The 23,261-nt window shown below is 43.6% G+C and overlaps 2 protein-coding genes across 2 annotated transcripts; both read left to right on the top strand.

Annotated features, from left to right (window-relative positions):
* Positions 1-476: 476 nt before the first annotated feature.
* Positions 477-22,038, top strand: msh5 (mutS homolog 5; the record flags this gene model as incomplete). Its single annotated transcript, XM_081370888.1, has 24 exons — positions 477-557; positions 649-772; positions 2,370-2,450; positions 2,553-2,606; positions 3,013-3,134; positions 3,204-3,310; positions 5,444-5,479; positions 5,565-5,647; positions 7,567-7,612; positions 7,711-7,849; positions 7,950-8,012; positions 8,109-8,237; positions 8,348-8,420; positions 9,222-9,331; positions 10,120-10,200; positions 10,597-10,684; positions 10,756-10,942; positions 11,096-11,222; positions 12,306-12,455; positions 12,704-12,778; positions 12,872-13,012; positions 13,143-13,280; positions 13,713-13,786; positions 21,597-22,038. 24 exons carry the CDS (start codon positions 477-479, stop codon positions 21,706-21,708), a joined length of 2,421 nt encoding a protein of 806 aa, XP_081227014.1. The 3' UTR covers positions 21,709-22,038.
* Positions 14,632-19,188, top strand: LOC308693218 (uncharacterized protein; the record flags this gene model as incomplete). Its single annotated transcript, XM_081370010.1, has 3 exons — positions 14,632-15,004; positions 17,429-18,098; positions 18,179-19,188. The coding sequence occupies 3 exons, from the start codon at positions 14,632-14,634 to the stop codon at positions 18,579-18,581; spliced, it is 1,446 nt and encodes a 481-aa protein (XP_081226136.1). The 3' UTR covers positions 18,582-19,188.
* Positions 22,039-23,261: the final 1,223 nt, after the last annotated feature.

Raw genomic sequence — 23,261 nt, 5'->3', positions numbered from 1 at the left:
TAAGTGATAATAGAGTATAATAGAATTATAAACAATAGAATAAATGTACAATAATACACAATAAATGCAAAAAAAAACTTGGCTGGAAAAATAAATAGATTTATAAGAAAATACTTGTCTTTTAGATTCTTATCAGGGTCATACAATGCAAATAAGACACAAGAAAAACCAAAGAAAAATAGTTAAAGTAAAAAAATCTAAGAAATAGTGGCGCGAACGAGGCGCGCGCTCGTGTTTTGTTGTTGTCACAAGACTGAAAAACAGCGCCGACATTTTGTCGAATATCACAGGAAAAAACAACCAAATATTAAACGCGTTCGTTCTCTTTTTATATACTCGAACACAGCTTCAGAAACTCGCCTCAGAGAATTTCCTCTGTTTATTCACATCGTATTTTTCCTCAGGGTTCATTATTTTAAGACACAAGACACCACGATTAGTGTAAATGTCTAAACAGTGTTTTTACACAGTGAAATATGTCTGAAAGCGATATTTCAAAAGATCCAGAAAGTAGAGCTGTGAGTACAAATGAAGATGATCATGAGGGAAACAGTGAGGTAAATATATCTATTATTTAATAATACCTCAGTAATAATGTTCTTACTTGCATTAGTAACACGGAGATGTGGTCGTTTTGTTTAACTTTAGATTTTTCTGAGTATATTTGTTCAACGAGGTCAAATTGGACTGAGTTACTATGACAGTAGCGACCATACGCTGCATTACATGCTGGACACGATGGACAATGGCGACCTCCACCTGCTGGATAGAGGTACTGCATCTCTCTTTCTCTCTCTCTCTCTCTCTCTCTCTCTCTCTCTCTCTCTCTCTCTCTCTCTCTCTCTCTCTCTCTCTCTCTCTCTCTCTCTCTCTCTCTCTCAATTCAATTCAATTCAGAAAGCTTTAGTGGCATGACAAAAAGTACATTTTGTATTGCCAAAGCATCACAACAACATAGAAAATGATTTAGAACATTTAGTACACAAAATTATAATAATAGTTAAATTAAATAAAAAAGATAGTATTATATATATTATCTTGGCTAGTTATTGCAAAAATAATAATACAGATAACATAAAGCAATAATAATAGTGTAAACAAAGATTAATAATTAAAAAAAAGATTATATTGCAGAAATCATGTATATAAAAAACAAAAGTAAACAAACACTGAACTTGAACATTATATATGTGTGTAGGTGTGATGGGATGGGTTAGGCTGTGTGTGTGTGTGTGTGTGTGTGTGTGTGTGTGTGTGTGTGTGTGTGTGTGTGTGTGTGTGTGTGTGTGTGTGTGTGTGTGTGTGTGTGTGTGTGTGTGTGTGTGTGTGTGTGTGTATTGGGCGTTTGCTGCTCTGCTCGTCCCTCAGGATGTGGAGAGATGCTACTAGTCTTGCTGCTATATTGGAGCATTTGGCTTCTTCGCCGAGGATGAATCTGAGTTTTTGGGTTGGATTACAGGTGTTAAATTGGGGAAATATTTTATTAATTTTGGGGTAATATTGGTCTCTGATGTGTTCATATTTTGGGCATTCTGTGAGGAAGTGCAGCTCGGTCTCCGGCACTCCCAGAATGCAGTGCGTGTGGAGTCTGTCCTCCCGGGAGAGCCAGGTCTGTCTGCGCCGGCCTGTCTCGATGGCCAGGCTGTGCTCGCTGAGTCTGTACATCGTCAGTGTTTTCCTGAGCTTCACATCACTCACTGTGCTCAGGTAGCTCGCAACAGTGTACTCTCGATTTAGTGCCGAATAACATTCCAGTTTGTGTTGGTTTTGAATGGTGTTCGTCCAATGGGTGATGTACTTGTCTTGTTCTGTGTTGATAATTTGTGCCGGCCGAATGTGTGTGAGTGTGTGTGTGTGCTGAGGCGAGCTGATCTCTGCAGGAGAGAGCTCAGTCAGTCTCAGCACCAGCTGGCACAGGGGACTCCTCGCTACGCTCAGCTCTTGGTGTTTGAGGGCTCTGTAATGATATGTGTTGGGGTCGCTTGTTTTCAGGTGTCTCCAGAATTTGATGGCTCTTTTTTGGATGTTTAGAAGGAGAGGGTATTGGCCCAATTCTGCCCTGCATCCGTTGTTTGGTGTTTTTCTTTGGACTTTGAGTATTCTTTTACAGAAATCTAATTGTAAATCTGTCTCTCTCTCTCTGTGTGTGTGCTGTATTTGCATGGGTGCACACACAGCACTCTTTAGTTTCTTGCTCTCTTTCGTGTCTCTCCCGCTGGCTGTTTATTATTAGATTTTCTTGCTTGCGTCAGTTGTTTGTATATGTCAGAATACACTGATTGGAGATGCAAGGGGTTGAAAAAATACATGTATTTGCTCGCTTGCCATTGTGTTGGTTTGTTTTTGCCATCAGTCATTTTCTGTTTCAGTCATTCAAGAGCTGAGTCCAAACGTCGTAATAACAAGTGCCAAACAAGAGCCCAGCTTGACCCAGTTTATCGAAAAGCTTGGTAAACTCTTCAATTTTCTCACAATCATAATTTTAGATGATCAGCAAAGACCATCTCTCGCTTAATGGTCTTTCTATGTAAAAACTTTTGCTTAAATTTCAGAATTAAACCGTGATTCTAAGCCTGAATTAGTCATGTTTCCAGATGCAAACTTTGGTAAGTGTACACTTTATTTTGCTCTCTAATCTCTATCACAATTCCATGGAAATTTGTATTCTGTGTAACACACACACACACACACACACACACACACACACACACACACACACACACACACACACACACACACACACACACACACACAAAAGTTTAGCAGGATTTTCATGCTGCTTTTTCCTGGATGGGGATTCTGGAGAACTCAAAAAAATGACTAAGACAAAAAGCTTTGATATGTCTTTCCCCAAAATCTGTCAGATACTGTATATATATACCAATAAAAAAACTAATCATAGCGAATAGAGGTATTGTCAAATACTGAATATGTGTGCATGAAATTTTGCAGCGTTTTACCAGCTTAGTGAAAAATGGCTCACAGTAATTGATCCTCTCCCATCCTCTGCAGGTCTGGAGATCAGCAAACAGCAACTTCTCTCAGCACACCTTTGGTTTCTCCCTCCCACCATCACAGAGAGCGAGAAAATCCCGTATCTCTCCTCCTGCATCCCATTAGACTCAGTGCTGATGGTGAGACCTCAGAGATGATTTATGCTGGATAAATGGGCAGGCATATCATGGTAATCTTCTTTGTCGTAGGTGAGGTCAATAGGAGGACTGTTGAAGTGTCTGGAGAGGAGAAGAGTCGGCTTAGACCTGATGGACTGCATAGGCGTCCCCATATTTCAGTTTCTGACGTACACGCTGTAAGACATTGATATATCAGCCAATGATTTAATATATAGTTGTTCTAATTTTTTCAGTGAGTACAATACAATACCGTATTTATTTATAATGCACATTTAAAAACAACCAAATTTGGACAAATAATAACTACAGGAAATACAAAACATTCAATAAAGTAAACAATAAATTCTACACTGAACAAAATTGAAAAAGCAACACTTTTTGCGCCCGTTTTTCATGAGCTGAACTCAAAGATCTAAGTAAGTAAGTAAGTAAGTAAGTTTTATTTATATAGCACCTTTCACAGGTATAAGGCCACAAAGTGCTTCACAACAAAACATTTATATCATAAAATACACACAATAAAAGCAGAGACAGAACATGATCATATCAACCCACAAGCAGCTAATTAAAAGCCTGAACAAATAGATGAGTCTTTAGTCTGCATTTAAAGGCATCAACATAGTCAATAGAGCGCATAGAAGGTGGGAGGTCATTCCACAACCTAGAAGCAACAGCCTGAAAAGATCGATCACCTCTTGTACGATAGCGAGTGCGTGGAACCGTCAGCAGATTCTGATCCACAGACCTCAGAGCACGCACAGGGGTATAGCGCTGAATCAGGTCACTAATATAAGAGGGTGCCTGACCATGCAAAGCTCTGAAAACTAAAACCAAAATTTTAAAATGTATCCTATAAGACACTGGTAGCCAATGAAGTTCTTTTAGGATAGGGGATATATGAGACCTCCTATTAGTACGTGTCAGAATTCTGGCTGCAGAGTTTTGTACTAATTGCAGTCGAGAGAGCTCCTTCTGGTTTAGGCATGAAAATAAACTATTACAATAGTCTAAACGCGAAGACACAAAGGCATGAATGATAATCTCCAAATCATTTTGTGAAACCATATTTCTAAGTTTTGAGATTTTCCTTAATTGAAAGAAGCAGTTTCTCGTCAGCTGCTTGCAGTGCTGCACTAATGACATATCTTTGTCCAGGATAACTCCCAAATTTCTAAGACTTGACTTAGCAGACTGGCCTAAATCACCCAAGTATTGTTTAATCCCAGGGATTGCATCCTCAGGGGCAATAACCATTGTTTCTGTTTTGTCTGCATTTAGCTGTAGAGAGTTATCACTTAGCCATTTTTTAATTTCCACAAGACAAAGGAGCAAGGAGTTTAACTTACAGATTTCTGATGGCTTAAAGCAGCAGTAAAGTTGGATATCATCAGCAAATAGGTGAAAAGAAACATCACTGAACCTTTGTATGATCTTTCCCAAAGGAATCAAATACAACAAAAATAAAACAGGGCCCAGAACAGAGCCTTGAGGCACTCCACAAAGCAAATCCGCAGACTCAGACCTTATTTGGTTAGCTGTAACACTGAAGCTACGCCCAGATAAATATGAGGAGAACCACTGTAGAACTGACCCTGACAGCCCTACTTCTAAGACTTTTTCTATGTACACAAAAGGCCTATTTATCTCAAATATTGTTCACAAATCTGTCTAAATCTGTGTTAGTGAGCACTTCTCCTTTGCCGAGATAATCCATCCACCTCGAAGGTGTGGCATATCAAGATGCTGATTAGACAGCACGATTATTGCACAGGTGTGCCTTAGGCTGGCCACAATAAAAGGCCACTCTAAAATGTGCAGTTTTATCACACAACACAATTCCACAGATGTCGTAAGTTTTGAGGGAGCGTGCAATTGGCATGCTGACTGCAGGAATGTCCACCAGAGCTGTTGCCCGTGAATTGAATGTTCATTTCTCTACCATAAGCCGTCTCCAAAGGCGTTTCAGAGAATTTGGCTGTACATCCAACCGGCCTCACAACCGCAGACCACGTGTAACCACACCAGCCCAGACTCAGCTCATGAAAAATGGGGGCAAAAACAAAAGTGTTGCGTTTATAATTTTGTTCAGTGTATATATGATACTATAAATACTATATATACATTATATGTATAGTGCTGGGTAGTAATGTAAGTAATGTAATGCACTTCATGTTGATAACAAAAAGTGGAATAATTTTTCTTTTTCTTTGTATTTTCTATCAATATGGTAAGGTCAAAAGTTACCAACTACAATTTATTAACAGATTAAAAATCAGTTCTGTACACTTTGTTCATTCATTATTTTGCAGGAAAGATGTTGTGTACATCGACAGAGACACATACAGGTTGGTCGTGTGAACGGGTCCTTTTATTTGTTCAATTTGTTCTACTTTTTAGAGATGTAAAAACCTGTTTACACTTCTTCCTCAGTGCACTACAGATCTTTAAATCTGAGCTGCATCCTTCCGTCTTTAAACTCCAGTCAGGAGAGAAAGAGGGATTGAGTCTTTATGGTAAAACATATTATTTTGTCAACCTACAGTTAATTAAATCCTGTTGTGTTTTAGTGCAGGGTTTTTTAAAACTGGGCTGCACAGGGGAGCGTTAGCAGGTCTGAGGAAAAGTGTAGTAAAAATCAGTGTAAAAAATAAATAAATTTATTTAAATAAATAATAAAAAATAGATTTTAAAAGTACTGTACTATAGGAGAGTAGAAAATGCAATCATGTAATGTTATATAAACTAAATATTTTCCAAATAATATTTTACTCATATTTATAATATCTATTTTTCACAGTTTAAATTTGGTCTTTATACAATATATAGCTGCCTTTTAAATTTTAGGATGGGGGTCCCTTGCCCAAGGATGATCATATTTAGGGATCCATGGCCTTTAAAAGATTGAAATTCCCTGGGTGGTAGAAATTCCCCTATGAATTCTTAATAACTTAAGTTATTACTAGGCGTCTTAAGTTAAACTAGGCTTCGCCGTTTACACATCTACAAAATTATCTGACGTCTCGCCCCCATGAACACTATCAGTTGGGAATAATTTTTTTTAGTGTAACCTGCTAACCTGCTGCACAGCAGTAACCAGATAGACTCCAGACAATATCTTTGAAAGGCTTCAGTCGACTCATGACCGAGAGGATCTCAGACCAATCTCAGAGAGATCACACCAGCAAAAAGATTAAAACAGTTTATATAGAATAGGTGCATGGGCAAAGGAAACATAATTTAATTACATAATTTTTCTCTAATATAGTTGGTACTTCATATATGAAATTCCACAAAGCCCTGCTCTGTTCCTATAGGGCTAGGCAAAAGAAAATCTGTATTTCTTATGTCATGAGGTTAAATATACATTCAGACAACTGTCTAATACTGATTTCCTCTTTTGTTATTATGACACACTTACTTTGGCCAAAGTGTTGGGACATTTTTTTCTCAAAAGCATATAAATGTTAATCCTGTAAGAAAAAGAACATTGGTTATAATTAATTAAAAATGTCCTTCACACCTGTTTAAGTGGGTACTCAGAAAAGTCTAAAATGGTTGTTGCCAAACAAGACAGTGGCTATACACAATGGCGCCTCGCCACTACCCAATTTTTTTACATTTTCAGAAGCGATCAGAATGTGCCAAGAGTGCCACACACACACACAGATTGTTTGCGCAAACATAATAACAGACTCTCGTCTCGTGTGCCTAATGTATGACTCCTGTATGTCACTGTATCGCCTTCACCTCGATTTACAATTGTCATCCATTAAAACTAGCAAGACACTGGTTTTCTTTATCTAACCGAGATATGTAGTTTGCGTATTATTATGTTCATGCAGCGGTTGGGTGTTTTGAGCCGTCGTTCAGCACAATGAGAACCGGCTTGGGCTGCTCCGAAACTATCACAAAATACGTAGGAGAGAGATTGTGCTCTGAAGCCAAGTTTACGGTTTAAAATGATCTGATCGAAAACAGGATCGGAAACGTAACATCTCTTGTCCAAAAACGTTCTTCTTTTCGCCAGCTGTTTCCACTATAATGTATTGATTTAAATGATAAATCAGTAATGAATTAATTTAAAACCTTTTTTTTTTTTTTTTACCACTTTTACACGCCTCTCCTGACATGCTCTGCCGCCCCCCTGGGCAGGTGCACCCCACACTTTGAAAACCCCTGCTTTAGTTTACAGGAAAGTTATCATTTGTAGTTCTGTCGTAATTTACGCACTCTCATATCATTTACAAACCATCCATGCAACACAATAGGAGAAGTCAATGCAAAAAATTCTGAAGGATATTCATGCTAATCAAGCAATAAAAGTGAATTGGAATAAATTATGACAGAATTTAAATTTTAGGGTGAGCTATTCCTTTAAGAATAGTTTTGGTTCTTTATATTTGTGGGAAAACTATGTGTGTGCTTTCTGAAGGTGTTCTGAATCGTTGTCGGAGCAAGTTTGGATCTCAGCTTTTACGGTAATGTCCCCTAGTTTTATAACAGAGATTTTATCACATTTTAAAAGGTGTTTAAGTGGATGAAATATAGACTTCCTTTCCCCCTCTGTTTGTTTCAGGCAGTGGTTCCACAGACCAACTCGAGATCTGAACATCCTGAATAGACGCCAGGAAGTGATCCGTTTCTTCACATCCCCTCGTAACTTTGCTGATCTTGGCACTTTACAGAGTTGTCTGCGGAATATTAAGAACATCTCGGTACAGTTTTCAACATTTTGTCTTAACGCTCAATATTAAGCAGAGCCAAACAGCAAAATGTCCCCCAAATGAACTGACTCTTAACTTGTCTTTCATATAGACATTGCTGCATAAAATGTCTCTCTCTACTCCGAAGGTCGCAGTCTGGCAAAGTCTATATAAGGTGTGGGCACAACACTCAGTTTTGGTTAATTTATTCCTCCTAAAGAGGCTTGGCTATCCTGGTTTGATTAATTCCCCCATGTTTCTCTTATATAAGACGGTGTACAGTGCATTGTGCATTAGGGACACCATTCGCTCCATGACCCAATCCATCCAACTTTTCAGTGAAATCAGTGAAAACTTCACAGATGATCTTTTCTACATCGCCACGTACATCAGTAAAGTGGTGAGACTGAATAATGGAACATGGAGCAGTGCATGTTTATTAACCAATGTTTATGTTAAATTATTACTGATTTAATGTAATTGCTTTGACTTTGTCATTCTCCATTGCAGGTGGACTTTGAAGGAAGTTTAGCCGAGAACCGATTCACTGTTAAGCCGGATGTCGACCCTGTTATCGACGAGAGTGAGGGGTTTCCATTGATTTCTTCAGTTTTGGTTTTGATTGTATTGTAACTAAAGTTGCACAATTTATCGCTGGCTGATATATTTTTCACAGATAACTGGGAATATTAAATTTTTGTTTAATCTGGACGTGCAAGACTACTGATTCGATTCTGATTTGTTTACACTGTTGTTGTTTTTTGCAATGTAGATTTAAGATATAATCAGTCTTATTTGTCAGCACATCTGTATGATAATTCTTTGATTATTTTAAATTTCTTGTCATAGCAGCATGCTTACTACAAAACACAATTCTGATGAGGTGCACAAACTGCAAGACATTTGGTCAAGAGACAATCCCAACCAACAGCGGAAAAAATGCTTTCTCACATAAATTCACGCTATAAATGAGACTTTTCCATTTATACCATTTGCACTTTGATTGGCTGGATTAGTTACACCTTGTCATGGCATTGCACACACTTCAAGATCATGTGGCGATAATATCAAACAGGTTTGAAAATTGCAGTGTCTGTGACTGCTAGAGACAGTCTCAGATCACATCGCTGACCTGCTCATACTTGACGAGCATCAGCGACTGCAGTGAGCACCGATTTGGCCGCAAAAGTCATGTAGTATGAGCTTGCCTTTGAGATTTAAAAAAAGTGACTATTCCTTTAAAATGATCTGTATTTTGGAAAAGGCCACAAGCACTTGGTGATTATCAGTTATTATTTCAGAGGTTTGAATCATGAAATTTGTAAAGTTTGCTTCACTTTTATTATATACATTTTATATTTTTGTTTTATCCTCTTCTTTACAGAGAAAAGAAGGATGATGGGTCTGCCAAATTTCCTGACAGACGTGGCTCGTACAGAGCTGGAAAAACTGGACCCTCGTTTCTCCACCTGCAGTATAATCTACATCCCTCTGGTCAGGACGTGATTAACGCTTCTTCGTTCATTAAAATGTGATGTGTAACCTAATTGACACTGAGCTGTTAACATAAAGGTTGCAGGTTAAAATCCATGTTAGAGCGAGCCAATAAGTGAAGAGTCAGTAAGGTTGGCATTGTGCCCCTGAGCAGGCCACTTGACCCCAGCTTGCTCCAGGATGACTGTTCCTGTAATTAGCGTACTGAAGTGTAGCTAAATGACAAGCAGCTGTAACAACTGTGTAGTAACGGCTATGACATCTCATCTGGGTTAGCAAAAGCAGCAAGCACTGCTGTTTTATTATATAGTGAAATAGCTTGTAATTGATCACAGAATTTCATATTTTGTGACATATCTGTGCCACCAGACAGAATTGCAAAAATAATGATTGTTTCCAAACATATTTCCCAAAAGCTAATCCTCTTGTTCCATCGATCATGCAAACAGGAAGTCCTTTCCCAAACTCATGCCATACAAACACACTGCAATGTTGAAAGCACCACACTTTCCGGGGAAAATCAGCCTATTAAAGGTTTACTTATAGATGTCTCTGCTTATCAAACATTGACTGGAGAAAGTATTTTAACATAAAAAAGATGATCTTATCAATGAAATAACAAAATGAGTAGGTTTTAGAGATGCTAACTGATTACTGAGCAGCATAAGGTATGTATTTCAAGGCAAATTTAGTTAGAGCAAGTATATAAATGTTGATGGATAGTGATTACATTTTTTAACCGATATACATGATGACATCCTGGTATTTCATTCTGTGTTGGATGACAGATTGGATTTTTACTGTCAGTGCCAAAATTACCCAGCATGATGGATAAACAGAGTTTTGAGATAGAGGGTCTTGATTTCATCGTGAGTATGCCAGTGCTTTTTATTACAGTGTTTATAAAGCAACACAATTCCATTACCTTAAATATCCTGGTTAGGGTTTGTTTTAAATTGGAAGACAGTGAGTATTATACTTTTGCAGTTAATTTGGCTTGAACTGCTTAATGCACAGATTCCATTCAGACTTTATTTCACAGATGATTTCATTTTTATGTGTCTATTTTTGGTTCCTATAAACTCACTGCTGTTTAAGATTAAAGATTGCAAATCTTACTAACATGAATGTGTATGGATCAGACATGCTTCCTTTCCAATTGAATGTGCACATGTGAAGTAAATACATCAGGCCTCTTTGTCTTTAACCCATTCAAGTTTGAAGGTAAGAGCTGATTTTTGTGTTTTATTTTTGAATTATTTCAGTTTCTGTCAAAAGACCAACTGCATTACCGCAGCACTCGAACCAAAGAGCTGGACAGAATGCTGGGAGACCTGCATTGTGACATCATAGGTCTTTCTTTCTTTCCTTCTTTCTTTTCCTATGTCTTTAAAAACGGTACGTAACCGTGTTATTTTTTGTAGACATGGAGATGGCGGTAATGAGGAACCTTCAGGCCTCAGTGCTTCAGCGTAGCGGCTGTCTGCATAAGGTCATGTCGCTGTGTGCAGAGCTGGACTGTCTCATTGCTCTGGCTGAGGCCTCTCGGGATCACGGCTACTGCTGTCCAACCCTGACTCCAAGCCGAAGACTGGCCCTGATTGAGTCACGGTAAGAATCACCTCTTCTAATGAGATGGATGTTACATTTCGTTTTTTTGGAGTTCTCTATTCTTCTGTATATATTCTATTATACTTCTGTATATATTCTATTCTATATTCTATATATTCTACTCTATTCTTCTGTACACTCTTTCTCTTTCAGACATCCTTTGCTGGAGCTGTGTACTCCAGTATTTGTGTCAAACAACTACATCAGCTCTGAAACTGAAGGCAAAGTGAAAGTCATTACAGGACCAAACTCATCTGGCAAGAGCATCTATCTAAAACAGGCAAACGCAGCAATAAACTTTACAGGCCTTACATTCACATAACACTGTAAATTGAACTTATTTTGATAAATTAAATTTCACAACAATACTTAAAACAAAGACTGTAAGACATTTTACTCATATTATTGTGAATGAGAGAAAGTGCAATATGGTGGAATTAGTCCCACCCTCTAAATAAAAGAGCCAATCAGCAATCGGTAAAGTCATTACTGGATCTTCCATTAAAAGCTCCAGTTACTGTTCTGAGATGTGCGCTTCAGACTATGCATGCGCATTGGCTGGACCAAGTTAAATACACACTTTTTTTAATGATATTTAAGGATAGCAAACAACAATTATGGGTCAGTTCATTGCAGATTTTTATTGCTGATTTGAAATATTTTATTTAAATGTGAGTTTGGCAATTTCTCTGTATTTTCCCCTTTCATGTGGACAGGAGTTGCATGCCCACAATAGATTTCTGCAGGAATGGTGTATTTTTGTTGGCCAAAACCTGGAAACAAGATAACATTTGAGCATTTTCAGCAGTTTTTTAAATGTATTTTTTTTTTTTTTTGGTTAAATGCTTTAAAAAAAGAGGAAGGCTGCAGGAAGGATGGATTTTTGTTTGACAAAGCTTAGTGCTTAGTGATGGTGACATTGAAGACATTGACTGTGGTGAAGTTTGTTCATAGCCCACGTTTAGCTTTTGACTTCTGCCGATTGTTTTTATGCTTCAAAATACATAAAAGTTGTGTTCATTTGTGAAGATTATCACAATGAACAAATCTTTTGTTAGTCTTTTGTTAGTCACAAAGATGATTTTCTGCAATAATCCAAAAGCCAATGGAAAAAGCATTTTGGGTTTTTGTTGAAGGAACCAGGGTGATGCGAACCTCCGGGTTGGCCTACAAAAATACATCATCACTGTAGCGCTCTGTAGCTGCACAGGGTGCAGAGTGAACAAACTTTCCTTGAAAGGAGCTTTACTTAAAAATGAGACTTAAGGAACTAAGAACAGCGTTCCATGACCATGGGAATAATCCTGAATGTAGGCATTTCATCATTTTCAGTAAAATCCTGTATTCTGGTTGGTCTTGAAAGGTGGGTCTGATTGTGTTCATGGCACTGATTGGCTCAGATGTTCCCGCTAAAGAGGCAGAGATCGGGCTTGTGGACGGAATCTTCACCCGCATGCACAGCCGTGAGTCTGTATCGGTGGGTCTGAGCACCTTCATGATAGACTTGAACCAGGTGAGACCATCACACACTCACCCTGTACACACAAATACCTTGTATACACTTGCAACATCCATCTCAGATCATCCGATTTTGTGAATTTTACCCAAAGGTCATGTCTCTCATTGATGCAGCGTGAATTTGTACAGCGTTTTCACGGCAGCCATTGAAAACCGCCTCTGAGTCATTGAAATATTTACATAGCAAATTGCAATATTACCCTTCAGATGTTTTCTAATAATTATAATTCCTGTTCAATCTAGATGGCTCATTCTTTGAACCACAGCACTGGGAATTCTCTTGTCCTGGTGGATGAATTTGGCAAAGGAACCAACACGGTAAGAGTGGTAGAGCCAGGAGCAGCAAACAGGACATACAGAAGAGCAATGGGGCATTTTCACTTATATTGTGTGTGTGTGTTTATGATGCAGGTGGATGGATTGTCTCTCCTGACCGCATGTCTCAATTTCTGGTTGCGTGGGCCTCAGTGTCCTCACTTACTTATGTCTACATGCTTCCACAGCCTTATTCAGCTTGGCTTGATCTCTGATTCTCCACTGCTGGCTTTACAGGTGCCACAGAAATAGGCTTTTAACAATGCTATCATAGGAAAATCATTGTCATTGTTTTTTTTAGTTTCTATCGATGTGATTTCAAGACCAGTAAACCAATTTATGCATTGTTGTTTTTTTCGTTTGACAGACTCTAGAGACAGCTATAGAGGGGGAAGAGCTGGTGTTTTTGTACCAAGTGAAAAATGGCATCTGCCAGTCGAGTTGTGCGGCTAATATCGCCACTCTGGTCGGCATTCCCACTGACCTGGTCAAGAGAGGAGTGGATGTATGACACTGAACTACTTCTTACAGTCATTTTAATGCATTCTATTCAAGTCAGATGTGGGACGTTCCTACTTGCTATGTCCTAATTTTGAATTGTCCCCGAACAAAAATATGTTTAAAACACTTCTTTTTTTTTTGGTTATGCGAACATTAGATAAAACATTAAGGGAACTTTCTATTTTATAATTTTGCAAACAAAATGGGAACATTACTCAATCACCGTATTTATATGATGTCCTGCTTCTGTGTAATAAGAGTTGTGGATATTCACATACGTTTTTTTGTTTTTTTTTGTTCTGTTGCATTTTTCCAAGGATTAGTTTGGAAAATCCATCTTTCACAGTTGAATGGAACACCGCGTTTTTGCTTTTTATTTAATCCCTTGTTGACATTATATGATTAATTAATCTCCTAAATATCCTCATCTATGCAGGTATCAGAGTTATATAGAACGGGAAGGACCATCAGAAAGATGGACAGGCCAACTGCAGATGAACAGAACAGCAGGTAATGCCTGGCTCACACTACAGGAGTTTTAAAATCCTAACCGATTTTGAAATCTGGTTGAAGCACACACTTAAGGAGAATCTTTGCAGATTTTCTTCCCCCAAATCTTAAACATGCTCACACTACAAGGTTTGAAAATTGCGGTGCACCACACACTACAAAATGTTATTAAGATTATCGTGCCAGAGGAAGCGCCTCACGTGATCTCACGCAGCAGATCTGAAGTGTAAAAGCATGGAAACATATGGGATATGCATTGCCATGAGACACACACGCACGCACGCACATACACACGCACAGAGACTTTGAACCTACCGGTACTTTGAGTTAAGAGCTTAGATCGGGCCCAAATAAAATCAAGCCCGACCCCTACCCTGTCACGGTCACGTTCTTCAGCCTTCATCTGTGTGTGCACTTCATTCCCCAGAATCCTCCATGGCGCACACCTGCACTCACTCACCCAATCACCAATCATCATCACCTGCACTCCCTCATTAACCACCCTTTATATTCAACACTCTCCCTTCACTCCTTGTCTGGTCTCGTCGATGTTCACCTTAACATGACCCACAGACTTCCGAACACTTACCTGGATTCCTACCTGTCATTTCATCCTCTCCAATCCATCCTGCCTGCCATCCTGTTCTGCCTTCAGCCCGACATCATCTGCAAAGAGAAAGAAAGACAAGGACATTACCAACCAGCTAAGCATCCACTGTTATTCTGTGTTTCTGTTACTCACCATCTGTCTGCATCTCCACACTCCCTGAAAATAAACTATTAACCTTACCATCTTGTCTGCATCCTCTGTAAAACCCTGACAGAAGACCAGACCCACACGAAGCATGGAAGTTGCTCACTTCACCCTAACCCCAGCTGATCGTCTGATTCATTGTTTTCAAGATGGCTGCTCAATCGAGGAATATGTCGCCGGCTTTCTGGAGCTTTCTGTTGGGGTAAGCTGGACAGATGATGTCCTAAAAACAGTATTTTGGGGCGGACTGGATAACCATCTGTACCAGCAAGCTCCAGCGGAGGCAATCCCAGGCTCATTTGCCCAGTATCTAGATCATGTGTTGAGGTTGAGTGGCTCAAGGTTCACCGTAGGTGATGTTGAGGACATCGCCACTCAACCACCATCTCCAGCCATCTTCACCACGCCACCCATCATCATCCGGAATTCAGTCACCAGCACTAGCGAGCCTGCATTTGACGCCAGTCCAGCCGAGCCTGCACTTCACGCCAGTCCAGCCGAGCCCGCACTTCACGCCAGAGCTGCCGAGACCAAGGCAGTAGGCGTCGTGCCCGCCGCCCCTGAGTCTATGAGCGTCATGCCCGCCGCGCCTGTGACTGACAGCGTCGCCTGCCCGCCAGAGCCAGAGCCCGAGCCGGTCGTCTGCCCGCCAGAGCCCGAGCCGGTCGCCTGCCCGCCAGAGCCCGAGCCGGTCGCCTGCCCGCCAGAGCCCGAGCCGGTCGCCAGCCCGCCAGAGCCCGAGCCAGTCGCCAGCCCGCCAGAGCCAGAGCCGGTCGCCTGCCCGCCAGAGCCAGAGCCGGTCGCCTGCCCGCCAGGGCCAGTCGCCTGCCCGCCAGAGCCTGTGAGCGTCGTTCTCCCCGAGCCAGAGCCAGAGTTTTCAAAGCCCTCATCGCTGGTCCCGTCCAGCTCAAAGCCCTCATCGCTGGTCCTGTCCAGCACAAAGCCCTCATCGCTGGTCCTGTCCAGCACAAAGCCCTCATCGCTGGTCCTGTCCAGCACAAAGCCCTCATCGCTGGTTCCGTCCAGCTCAAATCCCTCTTCATCGCTGGTTCCGTCCAGCTCAAATCCCTCTTCATCGCTGGTCCCGTCCAGCTCAAAGCCCTCATCGCTGGTTCCGTCCAGCTCAAAGCCCTCATCGCTGGTTCCGTCCAGCTCAAAGCCCTCATCGCTGGTTCCGTCCAGCTCAAAGCCCTCATCGCTGGTTCCGTCCAGCTCAAAGCCCTCATCGCTGGTTCCGTCCAGCTCAAAGCCCTCATCATCGCTGGTCCCGTCCAGCTCAAAGCCCTCATCATCGCTGGTCCCGTCCAGCTCAAAGCCCTCATCATCGCTGGTCCCGTCCAGCTCAAAGCCCTCATCGCTGGTCCCGTCCAGCTCAAAGCCCTCATCGCTGGTCCCGTCCAGCTCAAAGCCCTCATCGCTGGTCCCGTCCAGCTCAAAGCCCTCATCGCTGGTCCCGTCCAGCTCAAAGCCCTCATCGCTGGTCCCGTCCAGCTCAAAGCCCTCATCGCTGGTCCCGTCCAGCACAGAGCCCTCGCCGCTGGTCCCGTCCAGCACAGAGCCCTCTTCGCCGCTGGTCCCGTCCAGCACAGAGCCCTCTTCGCCGCTGGTCCCGTCCAGCACAGAGCCCTCTTCGCCGCTGGTCCCGTCCAGCACAGAGCCCTCTTCGCCGCTGGTCCCGTCCAGCACAGAGCCCTCTTCGCCGCTGGTCCCGTCCAGCACAGAGCCCTCTTCGCCGCTGGTCCCGTCCAGCACAGAGCCCTCTTCGCCGCTGGTCCCGTCCAGCACAGAGCCCTCTTCGCCGCTGGTCCCGTCCAGCACAGAGCCCTCTTCGCCGCTGGTCCCGTCCAGCACAGAGCCTTCTTCGCCGCTGGTCCAGTCCAGCACTGAGCCCTCTTCGCCGCTGGTCCTGCCCAGCACCAAGCCTTCACTGCTGGTCCTGCCCTGCACAGAGCCTTCACTGTTGGTCCCATTCAGCTCAACGCCCTCTTCACAGCTGGTCCTGTCCAGCTCAACGCCCTCCTCACAGCTGGTCCAGTCCAGCTCAATGCCCTCCTCACAGCTGGTCCTGCCCAGCACAGAGCCCTCATCGCTGCCCAGCACAGAGCCCTCATCGCTGCCCAGCACAGAGCCCTCATCGCTGCCCAGCACAGAGCCCTCATCGCTGCCCAGCACAGAGCCCTCATCGCTGCCCAGCTCACAGCCCTCATCGCTGCCCAGCTCACAGCCCTCATCGCTGCCCAGCTCACAGCCCTCATCGCTGCCCAGCTCACAGCCCTCATCGCTGCCCAGCTCACAGCCCTCATCGCTGCCCAGCTCACAGCCCTCATCGCTGCCCAGCTCACAGCCCTCATCGCTGCCCAGCTCACAGCCCTCATCGCTGCCCAGCTCACAGCCCTCATCGCTGCCCAGCTCACAGCCCTCATCGCTGCCCAGCTCACAGCCCTCATCGCTGCCCAGCTCACAGCCCTCATCGCTGCCCAGCTCACAGCCCTCATCGCTGCCCAGCTCACAGCCCTCATCGCTGCCCAGCTCACAGCCCTCATCGCTGCCCAGCTCACAGCCCTCATCGCTGCCCAGCTCACAGCCCTCATCGCTGCCCAGCTCACAGCCCTCATCGCTGCCCAGCTCACAGCCCTCATCGCTGCCCAGCTCACAGCCCTCATCGCTGCCCAGCTCACAGCCCTCATCGCTGCCCAGCTCACAGCCCTCATCGCTGCCCAGCTCACAGCCCTCATCGCTGCCCAGCTCACAGCCCTCATCGCTGCCCAGCTCACAGCCCTCATCGCTGCCCAGCTCACAGCCCTCATCGCTGCCCAGCTCACAGCCCTCTTCGCCGCTGGTTCCGCCCAGCTCACAGCCCTCTTCGCCGCTGGTCCTGTCCAGTCCAGAGCCGCCTTCATCACTGGTCCTGTCCAGCCCAGAGCCGCTTTCGCCCCCTGCCTCTTCCAGTCCCGTGTTAAAGCCTGATATTTCCCCAAAGGAATTTTGGGGGGGGGGCTATCAGTCTTCTCCGCCATGGCCACCCGAAGGGTCTTCTCCACCATGGCCACCCGAAGGGTCCTCACCGCCGTGGCCACCCGAAGGGTCTTCTCCGCCATGGCCACCCGAAGGGTCCTCACCGCCGTGGCCACCCGAAGGGTCCTCTCCGCCGTGGCCACCCGAAGGGTCCTCTCCGCCGTGGCCACCCGAAGGGTCCTCTCCGCCGTGGCCACCCGAAGGGTCCTCTCCGCCGTGGCCACCCGAAGGGTCCTCTCCGCCGTGGCCACCCGAGGGGTCCTCATCGCTGCCCAGCTCACAGCCCTCTTCGCCGCTGGTTCCGCCCAGCTCACAGCCCTCTTCGCCGCTGGTCCTGTCCAGTCCAGAGCCGCCTTCATCACTGGTCCTGTCCAGCCCAGAGCCGCTTTCGCCCCCTGCCTCTTCCAGTCCCGTGTTAAAGCCTGATATTTCCCCAAAGGAATTTTGGGGGGGAGGCTATCAGTCTTCTCCGCCATGGCCACCCGAAGGGTCTTCTCCACCATGGCCACCCGAAGGGTCCTCACCGCCGTGGCCACCCGAAGGGTCTTCTCCGCCATGGCCACCCGAAGGGTCCTCACCGCCGTGGCCACCCGAAGGGTCCTCTCCGCCGTGGCCACCCGAAGGGTCCTCTCCGCCGTGGCCACCCGAAGGGTCCTCTCCGCCGTGGCCACCCGAAGGGTCCTCTCCGCCATGGCCACCCGAAGGGTCCTCTCCGCCGTGGCCACCCGAAGGGTCCTCTCCGCCGTGGCCACCCGAGGGGTCCTCTCCGCCGTGGCCACCCGAAGGGTCCTCTCCGCCGTGGCCACCCGAAGGGTCCTCTCCGCCATGGCCACCCGAAGGGTCCTCTCCGCCATGGCCACCCGAAGGGTCCTCTCCGCCGTGGCCACCCGAAGGGTCCTCTCCGCCATGGCCACCCGAAGGGTCCTCTCCGCCATGGCCACCCGAAGGGTCCGCACCGCCATGGCCACCCGAAAGGTCCTTACCGCCATGGTCCCCTGCTCAGCCTGTATCACCATGGTCCCCTGATCAGTCTGCTTCACCTTGGTTCCCTGCTCAGTCTGCACCGTCCTGATCACCTCCTCTGTCTGTCCTGCCACCATCCTGGAGTCCGTACTCCTGAACCTGCTCCACCTTCCCGTCACGGACTCCAGGATGCCCACCCTCCCTCCCGTATGCTGCCTTCTTCGGCGCGGGACGCGCCTTACGGGAGGGGGGAGTAATGTCACGGTCACGTTCTTCAGCCTTCATCTGTGTGTGCACTTCATTCCCCAGAATCCTCCATGGCGCACACCTGCACTCACTCACCCAATCACCAATCATCATCACCTGCACTCCCTCATTAACCACCCTTTATATTCAACACTCTCCCTTCACTCCTTGTCTGGTCTCGTCGATGTTCACCTTAACATGACCCACAGACTTCCGAACACTTACCTGGATTCCTACCTGTCATTTCATCCTCTCCAATCCATCCTGCCTGCCATCCTGTTCTGCCTTCAGCCCGACATCATCTGCAAAGAGAAAGAAAGACAAGGACATTACCAACCAGCTAAGCATCCACTGTTATTCTGTGTTTCTGTTACTCACCATCTGTCTGCATCTCCACACTCCCTGAAAATAAACTATTAACCTTACCATCTTGTCTGCATCCTCTGTAAAACCCTGACATACCCGAGCCCATGCACGTTGTGTCCGAGCCCGGCCCGACACAACACAACACATTAACATAACTGTAATGAGCCCGAGCCCGATTTAAACCCGACCATTTTTTTTAATACGTGGGTCAGAGGCGGTGCTAGATATTTTTTTAACGCAGGTGCTGAGGGGGTGCTAGATATATAGCATATAAATACTATTGCAAAAATTGTCCACTTAATATTTAATATTCAATCATTTTAATTGTCACAATTAAAGTAGCCTATTCATTTTATTAAATTGACCAAGCACAACATTCAGCATTCAATCAAATATTGATTAAAGATTTATTATTATTAGGCTAATAATGTTAACATAATATACTATCGTTATTTCGACATTATATGTGTGCATGCAACAAGCTAGATGTGCATTTTTAAATCCGGTGACGCGTGCATTGATTTTGAAATCCATTTCGTTTTAACGCGCTTTTTAGTTTCGGTCTCATTACTGAACATGTAACGTTACTCTCCTTTGTATGGAAGCTTGTTTCCGCCACAAAATAAAAAAAAATAAAAGATAATTGCGACTTTTTATCTCACAATTGCGAGTTTACATCTCGCAATTCTGACTTTATTTCTCAGAATTGCGAGATATAAAGTCAGAATTGCGTGTTACAAAGTCAGAATTCTGAGATATAAAGTCAGAATTGCGTGAAATAAAGTCACAATTGCGTGTTATAAAGTCAGAATTCTGACTTTTTTTCTCGCAATTGCGACTTTATATCACGCAATTCTGACTTTATATCTCAGAATTGCAATTGGGAGATATAAAGTCAGAATTGCATGATATAAAGTCGCAATTGCATGTTATAAAGTCAGAATTGTGAGATATAAACTATTCTGAGGTAAAAAAAAAAAAAAAAGTCCGTCTTTTTTTTTCCCCTTAGAATTGGACTTTATATCTCACAATTCTGAGAAAAGATGTCAGAATTGCGAGATATAAACTCGCAATTATGTGTTATAAAGTCAGAATTGCGTGATATAAAGTCAGAATTCTGAGATATAAAGTCAGAATTGCGTGATATAAAGTCGCAATTGCGAGAAAAAAAGTCAGAATTCTGACTTTATATCTCGCAATTCTGACTTTATATCTCGCAATTCTGACTTTATATCTCGCAATTCTGAGAAATAAAGTCAGAATTGCGTGATGTAAACTCGCAATTGTGAGATAAAAAGTCGCAATTATCTTTTATTTTTTTTTATTTTGTGGCGGAAACAAGCTTCCATACCTTTGTGCCTGCTGACCACAGCGTAATACTTATTTATTTAGCAATAAATAAATGGAGATAAAAACGCATATCGAGTTGAGTGATTCAAAATTATCTCAAGGGAAATTCCTTCAGCACGACAGCCCTGCTGTCTTTTTGACAGCACTGACGTAATCACAATCTTGCTCATCCCGATAAATATCAAACATGTTTGATATGATCGGGGCGAGCCCGATTTGTGTGAGAGCAGATCGGGAGGGGCAAGATTCGATCTGTGAACGCCTCACATTACCAGATAATCTGCGCCGAACATCGGAACCGATCGAGGTCCTCGACAAGATTTTTTCTCAGATTCTCGGGAGGGGGAAATCGGGCATAAATCGGCCTAAAACTCCTGTAGTGTAACCAGGCATAAAGGATGGTTCTGGACAGCGAAACTTAAAGGTATAGCGGAGGATTTTCTTTTTCCGGGTGGGTAGTGTAAACTATTGGTCCACCTAAGTGTCAATCATTCTGGTGATATGTTTACGTAAGGCCGTCGTACGTGCTCGTCCCTTAGTTTTCGCTTTCTGCGCATGCGCACTTCCAGGTGTTTATGTGTGGTGAGCTAGAGCTAAGCCATTCATTGAAGCTCGCCGTTTCACCGTGTCCTTTGAAAATGTCTGAGGGTCGCAAGAGAAAAAGTTTGTACGAACTGTATGAGAAGAAGAGAAAGGCATCAGAAGAGAGAAACAAGATCAGAGTGTTTTTGGGAGATTGTTTCACATGATGGCGTTCGCTGAAAACACAGGTTGGGCTTCCCACTGATGCCTCAGTCGCGAAGTTTCTACTCGACAGGTAAAGTTTGGCATGCTATTTGGAGAAAAAGTGCAAATCTTCTTTTGGAAAGTAATCTTGTATGAGCGATGCCGACAGCAACTTGTAAACAGAGCGTGCACGAGGAGAACCTCGCACACGTTTAATAGGCGTTCCCTCTCGGGAGCATGTAGTGTGTTGCGCATGTGCATTTTTTCAAAAAGTGGAGAGGGCGGTTCTTATCTAAAATTCGGAAAGATCCTCCGCTATACCTTTAAATTCTCTCCTCCCACTACTTGAAATATATTTTAATATTTATATATGATTTATATATGTTTCAGGTGTGCGGAGGTGGTGGAGAAATTCCTCATTACTGATCTGGATGACTCTGAGATGGATCTAGAGTCTTATTTGAAAGACGAAGTGCGCCCAGCTGTTGAAGAGGTGCTGTGACAACATTGGAAATTAACTATGGGACTGGGCTCGCTTTGTGCTCTTCGTTTTTTTTTTTTGTCATGGTTTTGTTTTTGGGTTTGTTTATGTCATGTGATTCCATGTTTGTCATGTGATCCTGCCACGTGTCTTGTCATTGGTTAATTGTCTGATCATTGTTCACGGGTGTCCCTTGTCTTGTCATTAGTCTGTGTATTTAAGCCCTCCTGTTTGCCATGTGTCTTTGTCAAGTATTGTTTCCTGTAGTTTGTTCATGTTCTGGTTTTTGAGTTTTCATGCCATGTTTTTGTTTTATGTTTGCTTTTGTTTGTAATAAATCGGGTCCTCTACAACTTGCCTTCAGTGGATGTCATTGGACACAGTGGACACACAAGTTTAAAGCTGATGGTTTGAATCGTATCATATTTGTTCCCGTGTTCCATATTGGAATTGTTATAAAATATCTGAATGACATTAAATCGGAACAGGGTAGATTTAAACAGCAACAAATGGCTGTGCTATTTGTTTTGATCTTTTTTTAATTACTAGATGTAGTAGTTAGTCCACATAGCTTATCTGAACTAACCAACCAGTGTTTTCTACAGAAAGCCAGTTTTTGCTTCATTTCGAGCTGGACATGACTTCAGTAACAACTTAATTCATCAGATTGATTCAAACCAATCTTTTTGGTCTTGTTTTTTTTCTAATCATTAAAAGAATTAGTTATTAAAAGTCATTTGTTCATGATTTGAACATACTAGAAAGACACGTTGTCTTAGCATTATTTTACAGTAACAGGCTTTTATTCACAGGAGTGCTGCCACTGAATGGTGGTGCAGAAAGCACTGCAATTACTAACTCTCTAGGGGGCTGACTTGATTTCAGAGGACTGTTAATGAGTTTCCTCAAGTAATCACTTGTCACAGCATTAGAAAGAAGCAGCAACTTGCTCAGAGTTGATCAAATCAATTAAGTTCTCGAGCCATCTGTCGCAAGAGAACCAGAATCTGCTCTGCTAGGCTTACCTCCTGTCTGAGAAACAGAGCAGATAGAGAACGCCCACCACAAAATTCACTTTTATATGGTGTTTGCATATGTGTCTTTGCAGTGTGTGGACACAACCACCATACAATGAAAAAATCTATTCGCTCCTTTTTTTTTAATCCTCAAAAAGCCTAAACACTCTCAAAAATCATGCGTTTGGATTTTTTGAGCAATATGATGTCATATTTCTCATGCTCCGCCCACGACCACTTACGGACTGTCGCGTATTAGCATATTTCCGCCAACATGTCTGCCAAAGCAGCACTTTACGTGTCTTGTGCATAGACTGTAAGAGAGGGGTGGAGTGAGCAGTTGCTCATTATCATTTAAAGAGACATGCACCGAAACGGGTCGCTGTGAACAGAGCTGTTTTTGAGGAGGTTTTTACACAACCATTGAGGAATTTTAACCTAAGTATGTTACAAACTTTACATGAAGACCCTAAAGAATCATACCAACTTGTGAAAAATGGGCATCCGATGACCCCTTTAAATAGCATCATCATCATATATTGCAGAATCAAAAGCACT

Source organism: Scardinius erythrophthalmus, assembly GCF_964197995.2.
Source record: "Scardinius erythrophthalmus genome assembly, chromosome: 7".
Lineage (NCBI taxonomy): Eukaryota > Metazoa > Chordata > Actinopteri > Cypriniformes > Leuciscidae > Scardinius > Scardinius erythrophthalmus.
This window is presented reverse-complemented; position numbering and strand designations above follow the sequence as displayed.